Here is a 24,870-nt window from a genome sequence, read left to right on the forward strand (position 1 = left end):
GTATTGTACTAATTAATTCCTAGAATGAAAGAATAAAGTATATGAGCAGGGCCTAGGTAGTGTTTGTTCTTTTTTGTTTGCCAGACAAATTGGTATCCACCTCCATCTGTACTGTATTTTGTGTGTATTATATATATATATATGTGTGTGTGTGTGTATACACACACACATTGTAATTTTGGTTTTATAACTTGATCGTGCCTCCCTACAGATGACATATATTTGGAAATACATGCATGTATCCTCACACTTTCTTAAGAGGATAATATTTTTGTATTAGTATAGTTTCTTGACACAAACATGGGAGGGATAGTTTTGCTTGCTACAACTCAGAGAAGTCTGTTTTGGTGCAATGCAAGACTTGTTGTAAGCTTCTGGGTTGTGTTTTTTTTATTTTGTTTTTATGTAGTAAACTTGTTAACATGAAATTTGCAACTGTGGCACAAGCCTAGATAGTAGATTGAGACAACCCAAACCTGAAATTAAGCAGCTACGAGTTATTCTTCCATTGAGTTCTAACCTTCACTCTACCAGCTCATCTATCAACTGTAGATCGGAGCAAGACTGTATTAGGCAACGGGGAAATGCTTTGCTTGAAAGAAATATTGTTGCATTATATGTAAATAAATTTTTTTTTACAAGCCTGTAGTGTTATTGTTTCCCTAACCTAAATGTGATTGATACATATGAAATGTTTTATAAAATGGTATATAGTTATAGTTCAGAGATTATAGGTCATTGTTGTAGACTACAACAATTAATCTGAATATGGGGTTTGGCGTTCCTTCGTAAATGAGTCGCATCTACCCATGAATTTATATAATTTATGGGCCATAATTAAGGTTTAAGGCATTTGTGCAATTAACATTTTTTGGTTCTCTGCACCATAGATTGTAGAGTATTTTGCTGTTCTGTTAATTACAGAGAGGTGTCTAATAGTGTCTCCTCCAAAACAAGCATAATGCATCTAACTGTGCATTTGTTTGTAGCATAGTTTGGCTGTATTTTAACTCCTTTACGACCTAGAATGGGCTATGTCTGGCCCCTCTCCAGGGCGTTAACGTCCGCCATACACTGTATGGCGCTGGACACCTATTTTAAAAAACGATCACCTCCTAAGTTTCAATGGTGTCGCTGAAATGCCTCAGCGACACTGAACACCCACCCTAGGACGCACTGTGACCAGTGTTCACTCTAAGCTGTGCGCTTGTGCGCGCGCACATAGCTTTCAGAGAGAGCGCACACGGACAAAAATTGTGCACACAACCAGTAGCGTACCGAAGGGGGGGGCGGTCCGCTACCGGTTGTGTGCACAGCACCTATCCAGAGACGGACAGTAATGTCCGCCGCTAGTGGAGCAAGCTCGGTTGGGGAGATCAAGGATCTCCCTCCAACCGGCTTAAAATCAATCAATACAGACCTCCGATCCTGCTCCCTTGCGATGCGCGCGGCAACTGAGGCCGTGCGTCGGGATTTGATGTCAGATCGCGGCGCACAGCACTGAAGCCACGCCTACCAGGGCCGGCCTTAGGGGTGTGCGACATGGTAGCAGGGGCGCCTGCCCGGGACTTAAAAAAAAAAACAAAACGATGTTTTGTTTTTTTTTTAAACTTTATTTAACGTCATTCATGTTAAATAAAGTTTAAAAAAAACCAGTAAAAAAACGATGCTTTAGTCCCGGGCAGGGGCGCCGAGCGGTTGCTCGTGCTGGTTTCAGCAACTGCTCGGCGCCCCTTACTCTCCATGACTATTCCGGCGCTCAACATGAAATGCCGGCATCGCGGCAGAGCGATAAGACGAATGCCTCCCGCTCTCCGGCAACAAGGTAAGTGCGGGGGGGGGGGTGTAGTTTGAAGGGGCAGAGGGGGGGGTGTAGTGAGGGGGGGGCGCCAGAGGAGTAGTCCGCACAGGGCGCCATAACGCCTAAGGCCGTCTTTACTGCACCGGAAGGAGAGGACATAGAAGAGGAAGAAGGAAGAGGAGGTGACAGAGACAGAGAAAAGGTAGGAAAACATTCTGTGAGAGTGAATTAGTGTGTGAGAGTGATGGGTGTTAAGATGTAGTGTGTGTGTGATAGCATGGATGTGTAAGTGTGTGTGGGGGGGGATAGCATGGCATAGGGAGACTAATCATATTCCTATCATGCTCAGGTTCCAGCATGTACTGGCTGCCTGGGCATGATAGGAGTGAGATTGCTGGTAGCAATTATATATTTTTTTTGTTCAATTTTGGTGTTAACCGCACCTTTATTAAAAGTAAGTAACACACCAAAATTGGATAGAAAAATTCGATAATTTATATATATATAATAAATATATATATATATATATATATATATATATATATAATGATTGCTAACAGCAATCCCACTCCTATCATGCCCAAGCAACCAGTGTGATTGCTGTTAATTATATGTAATATATTGTTGTTGATTTTTTTGTCTAATTTTGGTTTTACTTTTAATAAGTGGGTTTTTTGTTTTTAAATGTGTGTGGGGGGGTCATTTTCGGTTTCAGTCAAGTGAATGCTAAATTTTCAGGTCCAGAATTTTCATTTTGGTGCATCCCTATATAGTATGTGTGTATGTATATATGTGTATATATGTGTATATATATATATATATATATATATATATATATATATATTAGTGTGTGTGTATATATATAGATACTAGGCCAGACACAAAAGTGGTAGGCCTACACCACATCAATGTTTGGCTTAGTATATAGTGATTGGGGTTATGCTGCATTATTGTCAATGTCTGGCTTGTACCATGGTCAATGTGTGCCTCTCTATATAGTGACAGGTGTTATGCTGTACCACCGTCAGTGCGTGCCTCAGTATATAGTGATAGATGTTCTGCTGTACCACTGTCAGTGTTTGCCTCAGTATATAGTGATAGGTGTCATGTTGTACCACCGTCAATGTCTGCCTCAGTATATAGTGATAGGTGTTATGTTGTACCACTTTCAATGTCTGCCTTAGTAAATAATAACAGTTATGCTGTACCCCTGTCAATGTTTGCCTAACGATAGAAGCTATGCAGCTTTAAAGTGTGTGTGTGTGGGGGTCCCACGTACAGGATCCGCCCCAGGTGCCAAATACTCTAGGTACGCCCCTGCGCTCAGTTTTTCCCAATTTTTTTTTTTATCCTTCATGCGGCCTGGAGCCTCCGCTCGTGACCCGCTCATAATTTACTTATGCAATGAGAATTTCACCTTTAAAAAAACATTACAGTAAGTAATACTGTTGTGTAACTAATACTACATTATCACACTATAATGTAGTGTTATTAACCATGAGCGAGCTGTACCAAAAATATAGAATAACAATTTAAATGTAACGTTTGCAGAAGCATATTGTGCGCACACAATTTTGGCTCTGGGAAAATTTTTGCACAAGAGAAATTTTCTGCGCACACCACCTAAGAAAAATTAGAGGGAACATTGACTATGACCACTGCTTGTGTATGGCCCCATGATTTATAATGTTTGAAATACACTTTTCTAGTGGCTTATTTGCTCTGATCAAGTTTTTATTTAAAACTACAGTTAAATTGAATTTACAAGAAAGAGTTCATGGAAAGGTTGTCTAATTTCTCATTTAAATTATGCGTCAGAATATTTTGTGTTTAACTGTGTTTTAGATGTATTTATTCATAGTGACAGAAGGTGGTCAAGAATGATTTTCATTCTAATGCATAGCATGTAGATTTCTTGTGACATGAAGGTTCAGTTGTGCCTCTTGTTAGTCTCCATAAGTAATGGCCAGTTACAACAGAAAAATTTAAAGGAGAGAGTCATTTATTATCTCTAGTATAGCCTGCTATTTGTTATAAAGGCAGAAACTGTAAAACGTGTACAGTATCTTATCTGTTTTGTGCATTATATAAATGTTTATACTGTCTAATCGTATTCGGTTTGGATTGTACATTTTTAGGTAATGTGTTATCAGTTTACTTCTTCCGCTACCACACTGCTTTATGATATGCATACTATTTAGCGCACTGCAGATTGTTTGTATTCATATAATTGATCATTTTCTTTAAGTGCCTGGCCTTAGGTCAGGAGCATAATCCTGCCTTATTTGTTTCTAACTGGTGTGCAGTTAGGACAATTTGTCCATGAAAAGGGCCAGCAAAATCTATATGTAAACGGGACCAAGGTGACCTAGTCACTTCCCATGGCTGTACCAGGGCTTTAGGTGGAGCATGATGTGTGGATTGACATGGTGCACAGTTCTTTACCCACTTCTCAATTAGTTCATCCATTTTAGGCCACCAAACATAAATTCTGGCTAAAGCGTTCATGCAAACTATTCCAGGATGTCCCTCATGGAGGGCATGTAAAACGTTAGCTTGTCCTGCATTTGGAATTACCACTCTGTTCCCCCATAAAAGACAACCTTTGTAGGCAGATAGTTCATGTTGGCGCACTACAAATGGCTTGAACTTGTCTTCAACTTTTGCTTTTGGCCACCCCCTCCAAACCCAGTTGAGCACACGGGAGAGCAATGGATCCTTGGCCGACATAAAATATCATTTGCATGTAAAGGAGGGTTTGAAACAGATTCCAACATGAGAACCTCGGACATAGGAGGAACAAGGAAATCAGGAGAAGGGAAAGGTAACCGGCTTAACCCATCAGCATGTGTGATATCCTTACTAGGACGATACTTGAACTCACAATCATAAGCGTTCAACATAAGGGACCACCTGAGCATGCGTGGGGAAATAATTTGAGGAGTGGGAGTATTGCTGGTGAACAGACCCAGTTAAGGTTTATGATCTGTTACAATAGTAAACCTCCGCCCATACAAATAGTCATGAAACTTTTTTACCACGGACACAATAGCTAACGCCTCCTTGTCAATTTGGGCATAATTCCTCTCTGTTGTAGATAAGGTCCGTGAATAAAATGCCTTAATACCATTTCTCAAAATGTGACTCAAAACAGCTCCAATGCAGTAAGGAGACGCATCGCAGGTAAGGTTGAGCGGTTTCTCTAAATCAGGGGTTCTCAAACTGCGGCCCTCCAGCTGCTGCAGGACTACATCTCCCATACTCCTCAGCCAGCCCCTTAGCTGAAGGAGCATTATGGGAGATGTAGTCCTGCAGCAGCTGGAGGGCCGCAGTTTGAGAACCCCTGCTCTGAATCATAGTGTACAAGGACACTGTCAGAAAACAGCTTCTTTGCAGCATTGAATGCTTTAGTATGAACATCAGTCCACCTCTATGGAGGGTCTTTATCCAGTAGACGATGCAGAGGTTCAGCAACAGTGGCTTTGTCAGACAGGAAAGAAAGGTAAAAATTAAGCAACCGTAGGAATGCTTGCAGTTCTTTGTTGGTTGGAATTAGAGCCCTTTGTATAGCTTCAACCTTAGAATCAGTTGGATGAATGCCATGTGCGTCAATTCTGTAACCAAGGCAATCCACACTGCTTACCCTAAAAACACACTTTTCTTTTTTAAGTTTTAGACCAGCGTCAAGGAAACGTTTCAAAACAAGTTGTAGCTGTGCAGCCAACGACTGTAGACCATCTGCTCCAATAAGAACGTCATCAAAATAAGGAATTTACCCGGCAGTCCAGATAAGAGGTCCTCCATTAGTTTCTGAAATATGCCAGGAGCAATGGAAACTCCAAACTGCAAACGTTTTGCTCGGAAAGCTTCTTTGCGTGTTATGACTGTTTGTGCATCAGCAGCCTCATCGTTCACATGTAACTGCTGGTAGCCTTGATCCATATCTAATTTGGCAAATACCTTCTCTTTTGCCAAAGTAGTAAGAATTTGATTAACAGCTGGAATTTGATAAGGATTCTCTTGCAATGCTTTGTTGATTGTACATTTGTAATCCGCACAGATTCTGACATCACCATTTGGTTTCATCACTGGAACTATGGGTGTACACCACTTAGGATGTGTCACAGGTTCAAGTATACCTTGTTCTACAAGACGTGTAATCTCAGCATCTATTTTGTGTCTGAGAGCTAATGGAACTTTGCAAGGCTTCATACGAACTGGAGGTACTGTAGGATCTAATACAAAAGAAACAGGAGGACCTTTATACATGCCAAGACCTTTTTCCTCGAAAACTGCACTAAAGTCATCAACCACATTCTGTATTGTATTTGTGGATACATTATGAACTCTAGTTAACCCCTTAACGACAATTGCCGGTCCTGGCACGACACGGAAAAGCATGTGCTTTACGACAATTGACGTGCCAGGACCGGCACGTCTTTAAACGGGTGCAGAAAGCGATCTACTTTCGCTTTCTGCACCCAAAAAGCGTTGCTGAATGCCTCGACCTCGAGGCATTCAGCAACGCCGCGATCGGCACGAAGGGGCCATCTCTGGGGCGTCAACATCCGCCATACTTTGTATGGCGGCGGACGCCCGTTTTAAAAGCGTTTAGGAGGCGATCAACGATCGCCTCCTAAACTTAAATGGTGTCGCTGGAATGCCTCGATCAGGAGGCATCCAGCGACACCAAACACTTACCTTTCGGTGGGCTGTGACCGCTCCGGAGAGCGGCCACAGCCGCAGCTGCCGGTGATCTTCGCCATCAAGGAAGATGGCCGCCGCCCTGCAAGAGAAACAAGCAAGTTTTAAAAGCTCGCTAGACGGTCTCCAGACCATCTAGAGAACTCTGGCTCCACTTGCAGGTTGAATACAGGTACTGCATTCACCATGCAAGTCAATGGAGCCCAGCTTTCTAATCACATTGTGATTAGTAAAAAAAAAAAAAAAAAAAAAAATAAAATTAATAATTAGAAAAAAATAGTAAAAAAGCAGTAAAATGTAAAAATCATTTCCTACTGATGTCACTATCAGGGGAACCTCCAAGTTGAAAAAAAAATGTTTAAAAATTTTTTTTAAAAAAGGCAACAAAATATAAAATATATATATATAAAAAATATATTTTTGTGAGCAAGTCCTAAAATTAGCATATTAGCTTACAACAATTCTCGCATGGAAAGAGTTAAAATACTGGCATATTAAATGCCCGTGGGGTGTCTACTTTTAAAAAAGGTATGATTTGATGGGGTAAATTGAATTGGCCAGGTTCAACAAGGTCCCAATTAACACCGGGGGAAGGATGGCCACACATCTAATTTCCAATTAGAAAAATGCACACGTACCAAATGTGGCCTTTTAGTTCCCCCAAAAAATGACAAATTCATGCATGTGGGGTATCACTGTACTCAGGAGATGTTGCTGAACACATATTGGGGTGTCGTGTGACAGCGGCATATACCAGGAGCTGTAAATTCATACATAAAGTAGGTGTGTGTGGGAAAAATACACACACAAAAATACTACTGCAAACTTTGAAACAATGCTGGTGGTAAAATGTGTGCATGCAAAGAGTTAAAATACCAGCATTTAAAATACCCTGGGGTGTCTAGTTTTCAAAAATATATGGTTTTGTTGGGCATACTGAAATGGCCCGGCTCAAAGATGTACCAAATAGGGCATGGGCAGTGGATCCCCAAATGCCAAAGTTCAACATTGAAAAATGCGCATGCCCCAAATGTGGCCCTTTTGCCCCCAAACAGCCAGGCAAAATCATTCATGTGGGGTATCACTGCGCTCAGGAGATGTTGCTGAACACATATTGGGGTGTTTTGTGATAGTGACATAAACGAGAACATTTTAATTCATACCTGAAGTAAAATGTGTGTGGCAAAACAAATGCAAAAAAATGACTACCACAAAGTTTGACAAAGACTGGTGGTAGATATGGTGCATGGAAAGAGTTAAAATACTAGCATTTGAAATACCCTGGGGTGTCTAGTTTTCAAAAATATATGACTTGATGGGGTAAATTGCATTGGCCGGGTTCAAAGATACCCGAAATGGCACATGGGGGGAAGAATTACCAGATTTGGAAAAAATGGCTTTGAAATAGCAAAACGCTACCTGTACTTATTGCCCCATAATGGGTAGAAAAAAGCAAAAAAACATAAAAACATTGGGTATTTCTAAACTCAGGACAAATAGTAGAATCTATTTAGCAGGTTTTTTCATTACCTTTTATAGATGAGTAAAAGATTTTTCAACTAAAAGTTAGAAACAGTCATTTTTTTCTAAGTTTTTCACCATATTTTATACTTTTTTTAGTAGTAAATAATAAGATACAATCAAAACAATGTCATCTAAAGAAAGCCCTTCTTGTCCTGAAAAAAACAATATCTAATGTGTGTGGGTTCAGTAAACGGGAAAGAAGAAAATTACAGCTAAACACGAGCAGCGCAGAAATGTTAAAAAGGCCATTGTCACGAAGGGTACAAAAAGTAAAATCAGCCTTTGTCACGAAGGGGTTAATGTGATTCCTATTCCTATGGGTTCAAACCACTCTCTATCCAGCAAGCTTGCTCTTTGTCCCTTAGTAATTATTAAACGTAAGTGTCCTCTGAATTTGCCATATTTGACTGGTATAAAGCAAGCACCCTTGACATCCACAGCTTGTCTGTTGTAATCTACCAGATGAATATCACAAGGTACTATTGAAGGGCCATTATGAGGCCATAACAAGGCAAATGTCTCCTCTGAAATCAAAGAATATGCGCACCCGGAATCTACTTCCATTTTGCAAGGAACATCTTGGAGCACAATCTCAGTGTAAATCTTAAACCCTGATGGTGAATTTTCCACTTTATTTACATAGTCATTTGAGTAAACACCTGTAGTCATTTCACTACCCGAAACAGCATGTGGAATATTAACAGAGTGCACTGCGGTTGGCATTGTACTTACATTTTTATATTGGTGAGTGACACTATCAAAGAAAAAGCTGAGCTTTTACCAAAGAAAAAACATTCTCTGTAGTCAAAGTAAATTAACAGATTTATAAACAAAGATTAAGGAACAAGTCAGTTAGTAGCCGTTTGGATCTGTTTTGGAAAGAGATGAATGTTGCACAATATACAGTTTCTGTTATGTGGTTTTCTTGTGCCTCAAAGTAATCCTATGCAACATAATTTATAAGCATGAAATTATCATACTACGTCTTGTACATTACTTTTATAATTATTTATTACCAAGGCAAAAAGTGACAGGTCTGATCATTGTCAGAATAAGCCAGTATGCACAAGGGTGTCAAAATTTACTCAGGTATATAGTTTTATTGAGGTAGCCCTAACAGATATACTTAGAGCTTCAAAGTTTATATTATAACTGCAAGGTACAATAAGTCCAGTTGTATAAGAAATACAGACATTGATTGGTGTACAGGTATGCATAAAATAAGGAAAATAAGGTACTGCATTGTTCATGATTAAGGGAAATACATATTACATGTTTTTAGAATGATATGGGACCAAACACGGGGTCATTCAATCACATTGTTTACTGTTTACTTATATTGTAATTATAGACATTTTACACCAACTGAAGGACTGCTACCCTTAAGGACTGACAAACGCTAATTTTCAATTTTTCATGTTGCACTATACAATAATAAAATGTTTGGGGGGGTTTGGCAGAAAAAGGGAAACGTGTAAGGTATAGTTTTTGAATACAATCATATATATTGAAATTCTTGTATCTTACACCTGAATGTTACAGGTATGTGCTGGGTGGACTGCTGGTTGCTAATTGAAGGTATTCCAAAGTTCCATTCCTGTAGCTCGCCACACGTGTCAGCTGCCTGTCCTTAAACCCCTCAGTTTCTCTCATTTTTAGTGACTTCTTTATCATCTCAGCAAAGTCAGACTGCAGACGCTGCTGGTTCTCCCTGTTTGACAAAACACAAATTGTCAGATATTTTAGGCTGGAAAATATATATATCATATTACACACCACACAAAAACAACATGGAATCAGAGCGCTGAGTGCTTAATCTGTTTGTCTTTAGGTCTAATTACACTTATGGCCCAGTTACTCCAGTCAGGAGGAATTTGCGAGTACAAACTGTTTATCTTAATGAATGTTGTAAAATGTTGAATGTGAACTTCATAGACTGGTTATCCACTAAACATCTGGAACTAATTGCTAATTATGTAGGTATTATCGTAGTTATGTATCGTAGTTGCGCGATTATAAGACGACACGCATTATAAGATGACCCCCCAAATTTGAATATTAATTTAGAAAAAAAAAGAAAAAGCCTGAATATAAGACTACCCTATAGGGAAAAAAAAGTTACTAGTAAATATTAATTCACATGTAAACTTTAATAAACTATGAGAATATTTTTTTGTTTTTATTTCCTTATATTTGTCAACCTGCTTATATGCCACTCTGCCCCAGATATGCCTTATACCCCTATATGCCACTCTGCCTCCCAGATATGCCTTTTAACCCCCTATTTGCCACTCTGCCCCCAGATATGCCTTATATACCCATTTATGCCACTCTCCCTGATATGCCTTATTTGACAGTCAGCATTTGGTATGCAAGCTTCGTCTGTAGTTATTGAATATCCGGGGTGCCCAAACTTCTTGCGGGTCTTCCATCTTCCCAATTCGAATAGCATGAGTTTTGCAGTTGGTACTCACAAATTGCAATAAATAAAAAATAGAAAAAAATACAAAAAACTTCTATTCGTGGTCCATGGGCTCCTTAAAAACATCCATATAAAGCATGACAGAAAAAACACTACCTAACGCTTAGCCTTGCTGAAGGAGACTATGTGTTTTCTATCATGCTTTATATGGATGTTTTTAACGAGTCCGTGGACCATGAAGCTCTTCCAATTAGGACATGTGGGCAGAATTTTCAACATGTAAAAACTCCAATTTAAAAAATGCACACTTCCCAAATGTGGCCTTTTAGCCCCAACAAACCCATGCATGGGAGACGCACGCACGCACGCACGCACGCCCCCAGCCCCTCATCATACCCCTTACCGGGGTCTTCGGCTGGACACCGTGCTCCGTTGCGGGGCGGACTACGTCCTCGTCCTCCAGTGTCTCCCGTGCCGGCAACCACTCGGCGGATCATCCGGCCATCATGGCCGCTTGCGGCAGTTGCTGCGAGGCGCGCCCCCATGCCGTTGCGGACGCGCACGGCAATTACAGCAAGGCGCGCTCCCGCACGATCCCAATCTCATGCACGGTAGTGCAGGGCAGACAAAGTTAACCCCTAATTAACCCCCATGGTGGGGAATACTTATGCTCTCAGGTGTAGGTGGTAACACCTATGAGTCAGTGGGAGGAACCTGGCCTGTAGAATATAAAAAAACAGCTCACCCTTCAGTCTGAGCTTAGTTATTGAGCTTCTAGTGCCTTGTGTTCTGCTCTGTGCGATTCCCCATTTATCCTGCCTTTTGTGTTTGACCTCCTGGTATTCGACTTCGGCTTGTTTCCCGTTATTGCTCCTTCGCTGCCTGCCCTGACCCGGACTTTTCACTCGGACTTTGTATTTGGCTTATTCCTTCCATCTGGTGCTACCCTGCTCTACGCTCCCTACCTTTCCAGCAAGCACCCCGACAGAATAACTAAGCCCATGGAGCCTGCAGGAGTGGCCGAAGCCATTCAAGCTTTGACCCAGCAACTTGTTACGCTGACACAGACTGTTCAGGGTGTACAGGATCAGCAACACCAGCTTCAGACTCAAGTCCAAGCACTGCAAGCGGTCCCTCCTATGGGGGTTCCACCGCCTCCCCTGATTCCTTATCAGGGTCTCCATGATGAGGGGGCGGCCGCTGCACCAGAGCCACAGGTCAAGCTACCCAAACGATTTGATGGAGACCGTACACGGTATCAATCTTTTATCACGGCCTGTGAACTCCTCTTCGCGCTCAAACCAAGAATGTACGCCACTGATTTCGTACAAGTCCGTACGGCTATCTCCTTGTTGACAGGCGGCCCTATGACTTGGGCACACCACCTCCTACATGTAAACCACCCGGCTCTGGCCACATGGCAAGCCTTTCGTCGGGCTATGGACGCTTTGTACGACGATCCCCATAGAATGGCTTCAGCAGAAACCACTTTGCGTGCCCTGAAGCAAGGAGTCGACCCGTTGAGGACTATACTGCAGAATTCCGGCGGGTTGCAGTTGAAACTGCATGGAATGAACCTGCTTTATTGCATCAATTCCGCCTAGGCCTGTCTGACACACTCAAGGATGAGCTAGCTCGGGTAGGGGTTCCCGGCACCCTGGAAGAAGTTATCTTCCTCGTCACCCAAATGGACCGATGTCTTCGGGAACGACGACTGGAACGTGCCACTCCTTCCACACCTTTCTTGAGCTCCCCAGTGCCTACTCGCACTCCTGACAACCCACCACAACTTCCAGCCGAGGAACCCATGCGAATCGGGATGACTCGAGGACCTCTCTCCGCCGCTGAGAAGAATAGAAGACGCCAAGCCAATTTGTGTCTCTACTGTGGTTGTGCGGGCCATATCGTGCACAACTGCCCCGAACTAGCCTCCCGAGGTAAGCCACCTACTTACTTGGCGTCAACGCTTTTGGGAAATAACGCTCCTCACCTATCTCTCCCTGTTTCCCTGCAGTGGGGAGATAAGAAGATTGCTTTAACCGCTATTATCGACTCGGGTGCCAGCGAATGCTTTATTGACCTGTCTTTGGCAGACTCCCTCTGCATACCCACGCAAGTCAAGCACCATCCACTGACGATTCAACTCGTGGACGGGAGCAACATTCAATCGGGACCTGTCATCAAAGAGACTGTGTCTATCTCGTTGATATCTGGTGTCAAACACTGTGAAACAATAAAGTTTAACTTAGTCAAATCACCTTTGTTTCCTCTGATCCTGGGTTTACCGTGGCTCCGCCTCCATGATCCTCTCATACGATGGGCGACCGGTACTATCTCGTTTACATCTCGCTATTGTCGCCATCTGTGTCTATCTAACTCCGTTTTGGCTCTCACCAATGGAGTCACCCCGGGAGAAAGCTCAAGTCTTCAACTCCCCGCTCCCTACATGGTTTTCCGTAAGGTGTTCGATAAAAAGGAAGCCGAGCACTTACCCCCACATCGACCCTATGACTGCCCTATAGACTTGCAACCCGGAGTGGCCATACCGTTCGGTCGCATTTTTCCGCTATCAGAACCTGAACTGGTGGTGCTCAAGGACTATCTGGATGACAGCTTAAAGAAGGGCTTTATCAGGCCTTCAACATCCCCAGCCGGCGCCGGGATATTCTTTGTTGGGAAGAAGGATGGAGGTCTAAGACCTTGCGTGGACTATAGAGAAATCAACAAGATAACGATAAAGAATAAATATCCTCTTCCTCTAATCCCTGAATTGATGGATCGGCTACGTGAGGCTCGTATCTTCTCCAAACTTGATCTACTGGGGGCGTACAATCTCGTACGTATCCGCAAAGGGGATGAATGGAAGACAGCGTTCCGGACTCGATATGGCCACTTTGAGTATCGGGTAATGCCATTCAGGTTATGCAATGCACCCGCTACTTTTCAACATTTTTTGAATGATGTGTTCAGGGACATGCTCGACAGATTCGTGGTCATCTACTTAGACGATATACTGATCTACTCACCCACCTTGGCGGAACACAGACAACACGTGATTCAAGTGCTAACACGTCTCCAACAACATTGTCAGGACCCAGGTAAGCAGGTCGGGTAGGAGCCCAGTAGCAGGGGACACAAGGGGTTCCGTTTGTACCCCACGATGCATGACGGTAAGTGGGATGGTACGGACAGGCGCAATGAAACACAGCACAAACAGGATACTTGGAAAGGTACTGTATTGATGAAGGTGATAGGACCAGCAAGTAAAGGCAGTAAGTCTCTAGGCAGGAAGCCCACTGGCAGGGCTGACGGATACGGAGGCCCACGGGATGGGCTGACGGCAGGAAGCCCACTGGCAGGGCAGACGGGTACGGAGGCCCACTGGCAGGGCTGACGGCAGGAAGCCCACTGGCAGGGCTGACAGGTACGGAGGCCCACTGACAGGGCTGACGGCAAGTAGCGCACTGGCAGGGCAGGCGGCAGGAATGCAGGTACAGGCAGGAATGCAGGTACAGGCAGGAATGCAGGTACAGGCAGGTAGTCCAGGTACAGGCACTGGTTCAAGGCCAAAACAGAGCGGTCTAAACACTCCACTGCAAAGGCCCCGACTAAAGGGCAGGGCAGGTTAATAAAGGCAGGTTCTACTCAGGTGATCAGACTCAGCTGACCTGGTAATCTGATCCTGAGCACTCCAGAGGGAGGGGGAAGGTGGCCACTAGTGGTAGCAGCAGGACTACAGCAAAATAAATCATCCATGGTCCGGGCTAGTAGGGTGGAATCCTGACAAACATCGACTATATGCAAAGTGGGAGAAGTGTGTATTCGAAACTACAAAAGTGGAATTTCTGGGCTACATCATCACGCCGGGGAGGATAGAGATGGACCCCAGGAAAATCTCAACCATACTACAATGGCCTGTACCAACTTCAGTTAAGGCAGTCCAACGGTTCCTAGGGTTCGCCAACTTCTACCGGCGCTTCATAAAAGGCTTTTCCCGAATCATGCAACCTGTCACATGCCTAACCAAGAAGGATGCACGCTTCGCATGGACCCCACAAGCCCAAAAGGCCTTCGATGAGTTGAAAAGGAGGTTCACTGAAGCACCCATCCTCGTACTTCCAGATCCCCGCAAAGCCTACTTCCTGGAGGTTGATGCCTCGGAAACAGCGGTAGGTGCCGTGCTTTCACAGCGTCACGGAGAGCAGAGCCTCCTCCACCCAGTTTCTTTCTTCTCCAGATGTCTCAGTCCTGCTGAACGGAACTACGGTGTCGGAGATCGGGAGCAGCTAGCCATTTTACTTGCTTTACAGGAATGGCGACATCTTCTGGAAGGGGCCGATCATCCTATCACGGTGTTTACCGATCACCGCAACCTGGAGTATCTACGGTCGGCACGCCGCTTGTGTCCCAGACAAGCGCGGTGGGCCCTCTACTTCACTCGTTTTCAACTCCACATCACCTATCGCCCAGGGGCTCAAAATAAAAAGGCCGATGCTCTTTCCCGACTCCATGATCCCGTCGAAGAGGGTCCCTCACCTACTCATACCATTCTTCAGCCTGGTCATTTTTTAGCCACGCAAGGCTCCATCCTCACCCAAATCCGTTGCGAACATGGACTCTTATATAAGGACAAACTCCTTTTTGTGCCACCAAAGCTAGAACCGTTGTCCTTCATTCTGTACATGACCATCCCTTAGCTGGGCATGGAGGCGTCAAGAGCACCTTAAAATTGGCCCAACGCACCTATTGGTGGCCAAACATGGGGCGAGACGTACAGCTATATGTACAATCATGCGATACCTGTGCCCGTTCTAAAGGGAATACCACAAAACCCGCTGGACTGTTACAACCTTTACCCATTCCTGAACAACCTTGGTCCGATGTGACTGTAGACTTCATCGTCGACTTACCCTTGTCTCACCATTACGACACCATCATGGTGGTAGTTGACCGGCTCACCAAGATGGCCCACTTTGTCCCCACATCCGGAACACCCACGGCCTCCACTACCGCTGAGCTCTTCATTAACGCTATTTTTCGTCTTCATGGGATTCCACGTTCTATTCTCTCCGATAGGGGGGTCCAGTTCACATCTCGCTTCTGGAACGCCTTCTGTAATGGACTACGTATCGACCGTCGTTTATCCACCGCATACCATCCGCATACCAATGGTCAAACCGAGAGGACAAACCAAATACTGGAGACCTACCTTCGTTGTTATATCAACTCCGTTCAAGACGACTGGTCCCCAATGCTACCTCTGGCTGAGTTTTGCTACAACAGCCGCCATCAACGATCCATTGGGATGTCTCCCTTCAAAGCCAACTATGGATACGAGCTCAAGTTGCATCCTGACTTACCTGCCTCTCAAACCGTTCCGTCTGTTGCTGAACGTATACTCCTCATTCACCAAGGACTGAACACCCTCAAATCACATCTCTCCCGAGATATGCTGATCGCAGACGTAGACCCGCTCCTTGTTATCAAGTCGGGGACAAAGTTTGGCTCTCTACATCCAACCTCAAATTACCCGGTCCTGCGAGGAAACTGAACCCCAAATACGTTGGACCATTTTCCATCACCTCCTTAATCAGCCCAGTGGCAGTTCGCCTTGACCTTCCTCCGTCTTGGCGTGTACACCCTACATTTCACGTGTCCCTCCTCAAGAAATGGTACCCAAGCTCGGAAGCATCAACTCACGTTACTCCTTCTCCTGTCCCAGTTGCTGATGCTGAGGAATACGAGGTAGCTCAAATCCTTGACTCCCGGATTCGTTATGGTCGCCTCGAGTACTTAATCCATTGGAAAGGCTATGGTCCAGAGGAACGATCCTGGGAACCCTTGTCCAACATCCACGCTCCTGCCAAACTACGAGCTTTCCATCGGGCCCATCCTGGCCGTCCAGCACCATGTCGCGCCCGGAGGTCGCGTCTAAGGGGGGGATCTGTCAGGCCCCCAGCCCCTCATCATACCCCTTACCGGGGTCTTCGGCTGGATGCCGTGCTCTGTTGCGGGGCGGACTACGTCCTCGTCCTCCAGTGTCTCCCGTGCCGGCAACCACGCGGCGGATCATCCGGCCATCACGGCCGCCTGCGGCAGTTGCTGCGAGGCGCGCCCCCACGCCGTTGCGGCCACGCACGGCAATTACAGCAAGGCGCGCTCCCGCACGATCCCAATCTCATGCGTCACCTGCTGGCCGCCGCACGGTAGTGCAGGGCAGACAAAGTTAACCCCTAATTAACCCCCATGGTGGGGAATACTTATGCTCTCAGGTGTAGGTGGTAACACCTGTGAGTCAGTGGGAGGAACCTGGCCGGTAGAATATAAAAAACCAGCTCACCCTTCAGTCTGAGCTTAGTTATTGAGCTTCTAGTGCCTTGTGTTCTGCTCTGTGCGATTCCCCATTTATCCTGCCTTTTGTGTTTGACCTCCTGGTATTCGACTTCGGCTTGTTTCCCGTTATTGCTCCTTCGCTGCCTGCCCTGACCCGGACTTTTCACTCGGACTTTGTATTTGGCTTATTCCTTCCATCTGGTGCTACCCTGCTCTACGCTCCCTACCTTTCCAGCAAGCAAGCACCCCGACCTACCTACACTGCTCTTACACACACCTGCCCATAGATATACATACACTGCCCATACACACATATATTTATATATATAAATATATATATATACACACATCCATTGCCCTTACACCCCCATCTCATCTTCCATCCTATTTTGGGAGCGTGAGGTCCATCACTTGAGACAGCATGGCAGCCGAGGTCTGATCACTATGCGCTGGCTATTGATGCAGAACGTGGGGATGATGTCATTTCCCAGCACTCTGCATCATTTTCCGGCGCGTAGTGATTAGGGAGCAGTAAAGCGAAGTGAAGTGACAGCCCTTGCGCTCCCTTATGTTGAGCCGACTAAAGGGAGATTGTGCGCTGTGAGCCCCCTCGCAGCTGAGCCCAAGGCGAGTGCCTCTCTCGCCTTACCCTTCCAACGGCCCTGTTCTCTGCCTGCAGAGGTAGTTTTATCAGAGTCTGTACAGACGTTTAAACAGCAACTGGATCAATACTTGCAAAAACATTATATTCCCGGATATAATTTTTAAATTATGGGTAAATAAGTTCTTGATCCAAGGAGAGATCTCTAGCAAAATTAGATATTTTTTTGCCTTCTTTTGGATCAACAGCAATTAACAGATGTGGGAAAGGCATGGAACTTGATGGACACATGTCTTTTTCTGCCTGTGTAACTATGTAACTGTGTAGCTTCGACGATGTCCCAAATAGGATATGGGGGCAGAATTACCATATTTGAAAAAAAAATGGTTTTGAGATAGCAATATGCTACTTGCATGTATTACCCTATAACGTATAAAAAAAGTTAAAAACATAACTAATCTAGCAGGATTTTCCATTAGCTTTTGTAGATAAATAAAATTAAATTAAAATTAAATTAAAGTAAATTATAGGATAAAGAAAGCCCTTCTCGTCCTGAGAGAACAATATATAACTTGTGTGGTTACAGTAAATGAGAAAAAAAATATAGCTAAAAACATTTTCACGAAGGCTACAAAAAATCAAATCAGTAATTGTCAAGAAGGGTTAAGGAAATGTTCCTATTTTCGTGTGTTCATATGAATCTCTGATAATGACATGGGTCCTCAACGAAACTGCTGAAAATTTTTTACAAAAGCAACAAAATTTCATTAAGATTTGTCATTACTATTTAGTCACGTTTAGCCACCGCCCTTACAAGCTGTTTTGGTGCAATTACAAGCTGTTTTCTCGCAATTACAAGACATTTTGGTGCTGCTTGGTTCTGCTTGAAGGGGGAAGAGACTCTGTGTAGGACTCTGAGTGTACATATGACTGATAGGTAGAAGCAATAAAAAAAACAGGGGGTGGCCTCATTGATGGTTATGGCTTTGATTGGCGGATCCTACAGCCTGTGGGCTTTTTTGTTTACATTTTCACTCCGTAAAATTATGACTTACAAGAGGAAGGGACAAGCAGTAGATTTATAGTAGGGTAGTGTGCTGATGCCATTTAACTTGTCAGTAGGGCTTACATACTGATGAGTGTTGGAGTGTGAGGCAGTGAGTGACTTAATTAGCTAAGTAGAGTCTGAGATTGATGCTAATTGCTCATCTACTGCACTGCAAGTTAATTCATAATTGTTTAATTAAGTCCAGAAAATGTACTGGTGTGGGGTGTATTGGAGAAGCTGTAGTGTATATAAGTTATATACACGTATACTAAGACTACACCAGACATTCTTTCCACAGTTATTTTAGGGCTTTTTTTATCTTTAAACATTAAATGTGGCAAAAAATATTTGTGACAAAATTAGGCATTTGACTGGGCTTGCACACAGTGTGTTTTAGTTTTTTTAGTTAAATATATATACTGTTTAGTTTAGTTTAGTTTAAGCCACCAACCAAATGTCTAATTTGTGAACAACTGTTTTTTTTTAATTATCTTTATATCTTATGATATTCAATTCATTTATAAATAATGGTGACAAAACCAGGTATTTTACCTGGCTTGCACACACCGTGACTGTGTTTTAGGTATTTAACATTTTAAATCTATTCCTGAGAAGACTAGTTATTGATAAATATTGTTGACAGAATCAGCCATTTGACTGTGTGAAATTCCTGAGTAAGTATACAATTTTTTCCCATTTTAATCGGCAAGTCCTGTAAGAAGGGAGAAATGTCTTTAAGAAGGGGGCATGTATGAAAAAAAAAATAGTATACCAGTCCCAGGTAGGCAGATGCCCTCTTGCTTGGAGTCAGAAGTTAAAATACCACGAGCTGCATGCAGCAACATTACCGAAAAATTCTCGATCTTCTACCTGTGCTAAAATCTTGTCCACCCCAACTACCAAAGTAAGGCACAGTTTTTGTTACAACCAATGGACCCACTACTGCTCCTGGTGCTAACACTACTGTCCCTGGTCCTAACACAACCGCAAGCACTGTCAGCGTTCCCCAGAGCAAAGATGGACAAGGGTCTGCACATGCCTCTCAACCCCCCCCATGACTGCCTGCGCAGGCCACTTGGTCTTATACTGCTGCTGCTCCTCTCTGACCTTCCTTACTTTCATTTTTTTTTTTTATATTTAGGACATTCAGTCCTGCTCCTGGATGTGGTTGGATGTGTCTGCACCTGTCAGTGCCCTATCGCTGCTCCTCCTCTCTCACCGTCAGAGGGATACTTTTTCTAACATTTCTATAATATTGGGGACATTTGGTCCTCCAACAAGGGGCTGCATGTATCACTGCCTTCCTGCCCTGTCCTCCTCCTACTACTACTGCTGCTTCTCTCTCTCACTTTCTTTACTTTGGTGGGGTCGTTTTGTTTTCATTTTTAAAATTTTGGTGAAATTCAGTCCTGTACCAAGTGGCTGGATGTATGTTACTGCCAGTACCTTTTCAGGCCCAGTGCTGATCAGGCAGCTGTGCGCCCCATAGGTAGGTACATGGCACATCACATGCTGCTTCTGCTCCTCACTCTCCTTCCCAAACCTGGGGTGGTCATTGGTCAACTTTTTTGGGGGAAAACAGTTTGGGGGAAATACAGTTGGGGAAAGTAGCTGGGTGTGTCTGTCAGTGCCTGGCCTGATCTGTGCCCTGCACCTCAATGCCCTTCCTTACTCTGGGGAGTCAATTCTTATGTTTTCTAATACTTGGAGGGGTTAGTCATGTAGTTAGATGTGTCAGTCTGCCAGTGCCTGGTCTGCCATGTGCCCTGCCCTGCACCTCAATGCTCTTCCTTATACTGAGGGATCAATTATTGTTTTTTTTTTTTTAATATGGAATGGGAATGAGACTTGTCCAAGCCTGTACAGTCTGGCTGTCTCTGTCTTTGGCAGAGCTTGCCTTGCCCTGTCCTGCCTCTGCTGTTGCTGTGGTGGCTCGGTCTCCTTCCCTACTTTGAAGAATAAAAGTGGTAAAACAAAGACCGAAAGCTTCAGGAGTGGTAAGAATGTTTGTATATATGTAAGCTTGGATGTGTAATTGTATGTGTGAGCATAGATATGTAATTGTGTGTGAACATGGATGTGTAATTGTGTGTGTGAGCATGGATGTGTAATTGTATGAGCATGAATGTGTTATCGTGTGTGTGTCTGTATGAGCATGAATGTGTAATTGTGTGTGTGCATGGATGTGTAATTGTATGAGCATGAATGTGTTATCGTGTGTGTGTCTGTATGAGCATGGATGTGTTTTGTGTGTGAGCATGGATGTGTAATTGTGTGTGTGTGAGAGCTTGTATGTGTAAGTGGGGTAAAATTAATGTTGAGTGCATGTTGGAAGGGGGCAGGGGCAATGATGGCACAGACCAGCAGTTGCAGTCGGGGGACCCTGTGGCAATTTTCGCATCTGGGCCCTGTGGCTTCTGGTTACGCCCCTGTTTAGGAGATCAGTCATTCATATGGTTTTTACTGCCTATGACAAGGAATAATTGTACATTGCCCCCTCTGACAAAATTAAGCAATGCCAAAAAAATAAAATACACTGATATGTAACCCAATTATATGAGGTGAATAACACTGAAATACGATTGCATTTTTAGCAAATAATATGTATGGGTGCAGAAGTTTCTAAACTTTAGAATAGGGTAGGTCAAGATTACAGGAAAAAGACTCGTAGACAAAAAGCAAAACCAAGTATCATGCTGACAATATAAATATCAGGACTATTGTTAAATCAAACTAAAACTTACACAGATGGGGGTGTGGGGATGTTGTATTTCTGTTCCTTCTCTCCTGTTAACCAGTAGGTAATTTCAGTACCCTTACCCTAAAACATAGAAATAAACATTACTACAGTAATGGAAGGATATTAAACATGTAAATAAGCATCAATCATAGTAAAATTCTCAAATTCCAGGAAAGCTATAATTTTGTTGCAGTCTGTAAATGTACTAGACAAAAGGAGACATTATATTATTTGAGAATTTGATTGTGGTCCATTTATGCCCATTCCTTCTAGCTTCCCGAGCCAAAGCTCTGTTGATATTCTTTAAGCCCCTGTCTACACAGGTTTCACGGAGGCACCTTAACAACACAGCAACAGGTGCAGCAACCACTAACCGCCGCCTTGCTGGCTGTCACCGTGATGTTAAAAGGGGAGACGTGGGTGTGAAGGGTTCATGGTAAAAACCAGCCGCTCTCCCCGCAGGGCCCAGAGTAACTACACCTTAGCCACAAACCTGTTCAACCCACAACCCCCAAACTTTATTCACTGCCATCAAGTTCTGTTTAAGGCTTTTAACCTACCTAAGGCGGCTTTGGTAACCCCCTGAACTGCTCTATAAAAACCCAATTTAGTTAAAAAAAAGTAAAACTTCCCAAACTGAGTTCAAAATTAGAGCACAAAGACAGAATTGATTAATTTATATTTAATCTGAAAAAAATAAACACAGTGCTTGATAAGAAAATAATGGTAAGCGAAAAAATACAAAAATCACAATACAAAACAGTATACAAATAAGCAAGCATGGGACTCAGAAGACGTACATAAAACAAAAGTAAAATAATCCGTGGGAATCTTCAGAATTGGAAATTCTAATTCTCATGTTCCCATTTTTACAGGAATCAGACGTCAGTGGGCAGTCCTGGCCACGTCCCGCAAGGGAAGGCTCCGGGTAGCTGAAGGCCAAAAGTTCCCAGGTATGCCAATTGCTATTTCCGAGGCCTTGTTTAAACTCCTACTGTCATGTTTCATATTCTTTTGGAGGCCACACTGTCACCACAGAACATCTTCATGTTATGATTCTGTCATGGAAACCTAACCATAATTCTCATATCATAACTCTGAAGATGCTAGATGCTGCATTCCCTATGTGACACCAGTGTCTGCAAGATTTTATGGCATACAGGACAGGACATCTGGCATTCTTTGAAGATGCCCTGCTTGAATACTCTTCCTATCCCACTGATTTTATGGTTGGGTCTGGTCAGTATTCCAAATAACCTTTATTGTAGTATGTGGCCTAAGAAAAAGCTATATTTTCTTTTTTAATGCAAGATGCCTTGTTAACCCTTAATGTAAGCATTTTGCATGACAACAGGCCACACGGGTCTCTTTAACAGACACCAGGATTCCATTACCTCATAACCTCAAAGAGTAAGACATTTAGCCAAACTATTGGAATGTCTTGATACAACCTGTTCTTGTTCCTGATATTCAAAGTTTTTACTAACTGATTTTATAGGGGGTATAATATTCTGCTGAGCTGTACAGTGGGTAACGGGACATCACATGACACTTTGGACTTATAGAAACAAAAAGTTTGTATGCCCTGTAACCTTACTATCTAAATGGTTACTGCCCATTGCTGATCATAGGACTGAGCACTGACCCTGACCTTTGTTGTTGACTCCTAGACTCTCTGATGTTAATTGTTCCTTGCATTCTGTAATTTCCAGGTAGAGATGTGAATTTGAGGTAGCTTTCTACCAAGAAGAGTTTTTACCTACAACATACCTACCATCTTTCCTCAAAGGTTGTATTTGAAAGGGCAAGGGTACATAGAAGCTGTGGGTCATGTTATAACACAGTACCCAATATTATGTATCTGCAGTTTTTAGCAACTGCCATTGGCGTGCCTTCTGAGCTCTGGTTACCTTGCAGGACATGGCCAGGACTGCCCAATGATGTCAGCCGTCCTACTAATGTTACGGCGTTTCCGCTGAAGTCAGAAGGCGTTCCCGCTGATGTCAGAGGGCGTTCCCGCTGACACCGCGGGAAACACCCCCATGTAAATGGAAAATGGGCAGGTAGTGGGACGTGTCAAGACCCCACTCCAGCGACCTGGAGGATTTGGGTGTTGACCCGGAGAACCAGAGAAGGGGTGCTTCACCTGGAGTTCTCCAGGTCAAGCACAGAAAGTTCCCAGGTATGGTGGAAGTGTCTTACAACTTCCCATCTTTCCACAGAGTTTGTATTCATCTGCAGAGGATGTAGCTACCTACTGATGGTAAGTACTAAAGAGTAATGAAAGCACAGGCCATAATCAAACACAAAGAGCAAAAGCAACAGCCTTGTGAGTATTAAACCATATTCTAGTACTTAGAATTCACAAATGAGTCATGAACAAGTCATTGGCCAGTACATGGGGAAAAACTGTTGTCATGGACAAGCCATAGGTAGGTACATGGCACATCACAATATGAGAAACACCGAGGGAACATGCATTTTCCTTGACGGAGCAAGAGGTACACTATACTGTATGATATGAGACATGCCTAGGGAGCACATCTTCTCCTTGAATGACCAGTATGTAGACTATATATTTAGGACTAATCCGTTAGCTGAAATGTCATGACTTGTGGCTAAAGTTCTATGACGGTGCCATATTTAAAGTCACTGAGCTCTGTAATATGACTCATTCTACTGCCACTGTTTGTTTATTTTGAAAATAGAGATGTGCTATATTTTATACACATGTTAGCAATAGGTGGGGCTGAAACACCTAAGCGAAATAATTAGGTGTCCATGTAATCTGGCCATATAAGGCATTGAAACATTGATTTTGATGTCAAATAAGAACCTTTTGCCCCATCTAGTCTGTCCCTTTTTTCTTTTATGGAGAATCAGGTCTTAATTAGTCTTAAATATATAGTGTACATACAGCTCATTCAAGGAAAACATGGGTTTCCTGCATGTGTCTCATATTATACAGTACATACATACACAAACAGCCACTCTTAATTTTAGGGATCCTAAGCATGGTCCTCTAGGGCAATAAGGCCAAGGAACACCGATTTGCATTAAAGTTGTGTTATTTATTTGCAAGTGCACAAATCAAACACCCAAAACTGCCTCTCTGCCCTCACTAGCGTTATGCATTACAGAGTTTCCATTTCAAGCGACAGCACACAATGGAAGATCACTAAAGCACACCACCACAGGACTCTGGAGCAGTGGAAATGTATTCTATAAGTCTGATGGATGAATCTGTTTTTTTCAGATGTCAGAAGAATACTACCTACCACAACGTATAGTGTCTACGGTAATGTTTGGGGGATGAGGGATGATGGTTTTGGGGCTGTTTTTCAGGGTTTGGGCTAAGCCCCTTAGTTCCTACTGTTCATTTACATTAAGTTAACATATTGCATGTGCAAACAAATATGTTTTATACCTTGAGATAGGTTTCACCTCTTACTTCATACTGGAAATCACAATCTGTCCTTTTCAGAATGGATACAGTTGATTTACTTACATGAATTCTTAAAGCTGTCAATGATATGAAAGGATAAATCCAAAATTTATATAAATTCATATCCAAATAATACATAAGGTAACAACAAATAATAATTACAATGATCATAGTAACATAGTAACATAGTAACATAGTTCATAAGGTTGAAAAAAGACCAAAGTCCATCAAGTTCAACCTATATACATATTG

At 43.3% G+C, this 24,870-nt stretch overlaps 1 protein-coding gene across 1 annotated transcript in view; it reads right to left on the reverse strand.

The window, feature by feature from the left end:
* Positions 1–9,565: 9,565 nt before the first annotated feature.
* Positions 9,566–24,870, reverse strand: part of LOC149284413 (guanylyl cyclase C-like) — a 159,841-nt gene continuing 144,536 nt past the window's right edge. Inside the window, exons 26-28 of the mRNA XM_089496809.1 lie at positions 24,601–24,695; positions 21,178–21,254; positions 9,566–9,740 (exon numbers count right to left, since the gene is read on the reverse strand). Of these exons, the coding sequence (XP_089352935.1) occupies positions 9,566–9,740; positions 21,178–21,254; positions 24,601–24,695 (347 nt within the window). The remainder of the gene's footprint in view (positions 9,741–21,177; positions 21,255–24,600; positions 24,696–24,870) is intronic.

Source organism: Sceloporus occidentalis, unplaced genomic scaffold (genome assembly GCF_023333645.1).
Source record: "Sceloporus occidentalis isolate IW3139 unplaced genomic scaffold, rSceOcc1.0.p SCAF_94, whole genome shotgun sequence".
Taxonomy (NCBI): domain Eukaryota; kingdom Metazoa; phylum Chordata; class Lepidosauria; order Squamata; family Phrynosomatidae; genus Sceloporus; species Sceloporus occidentalis.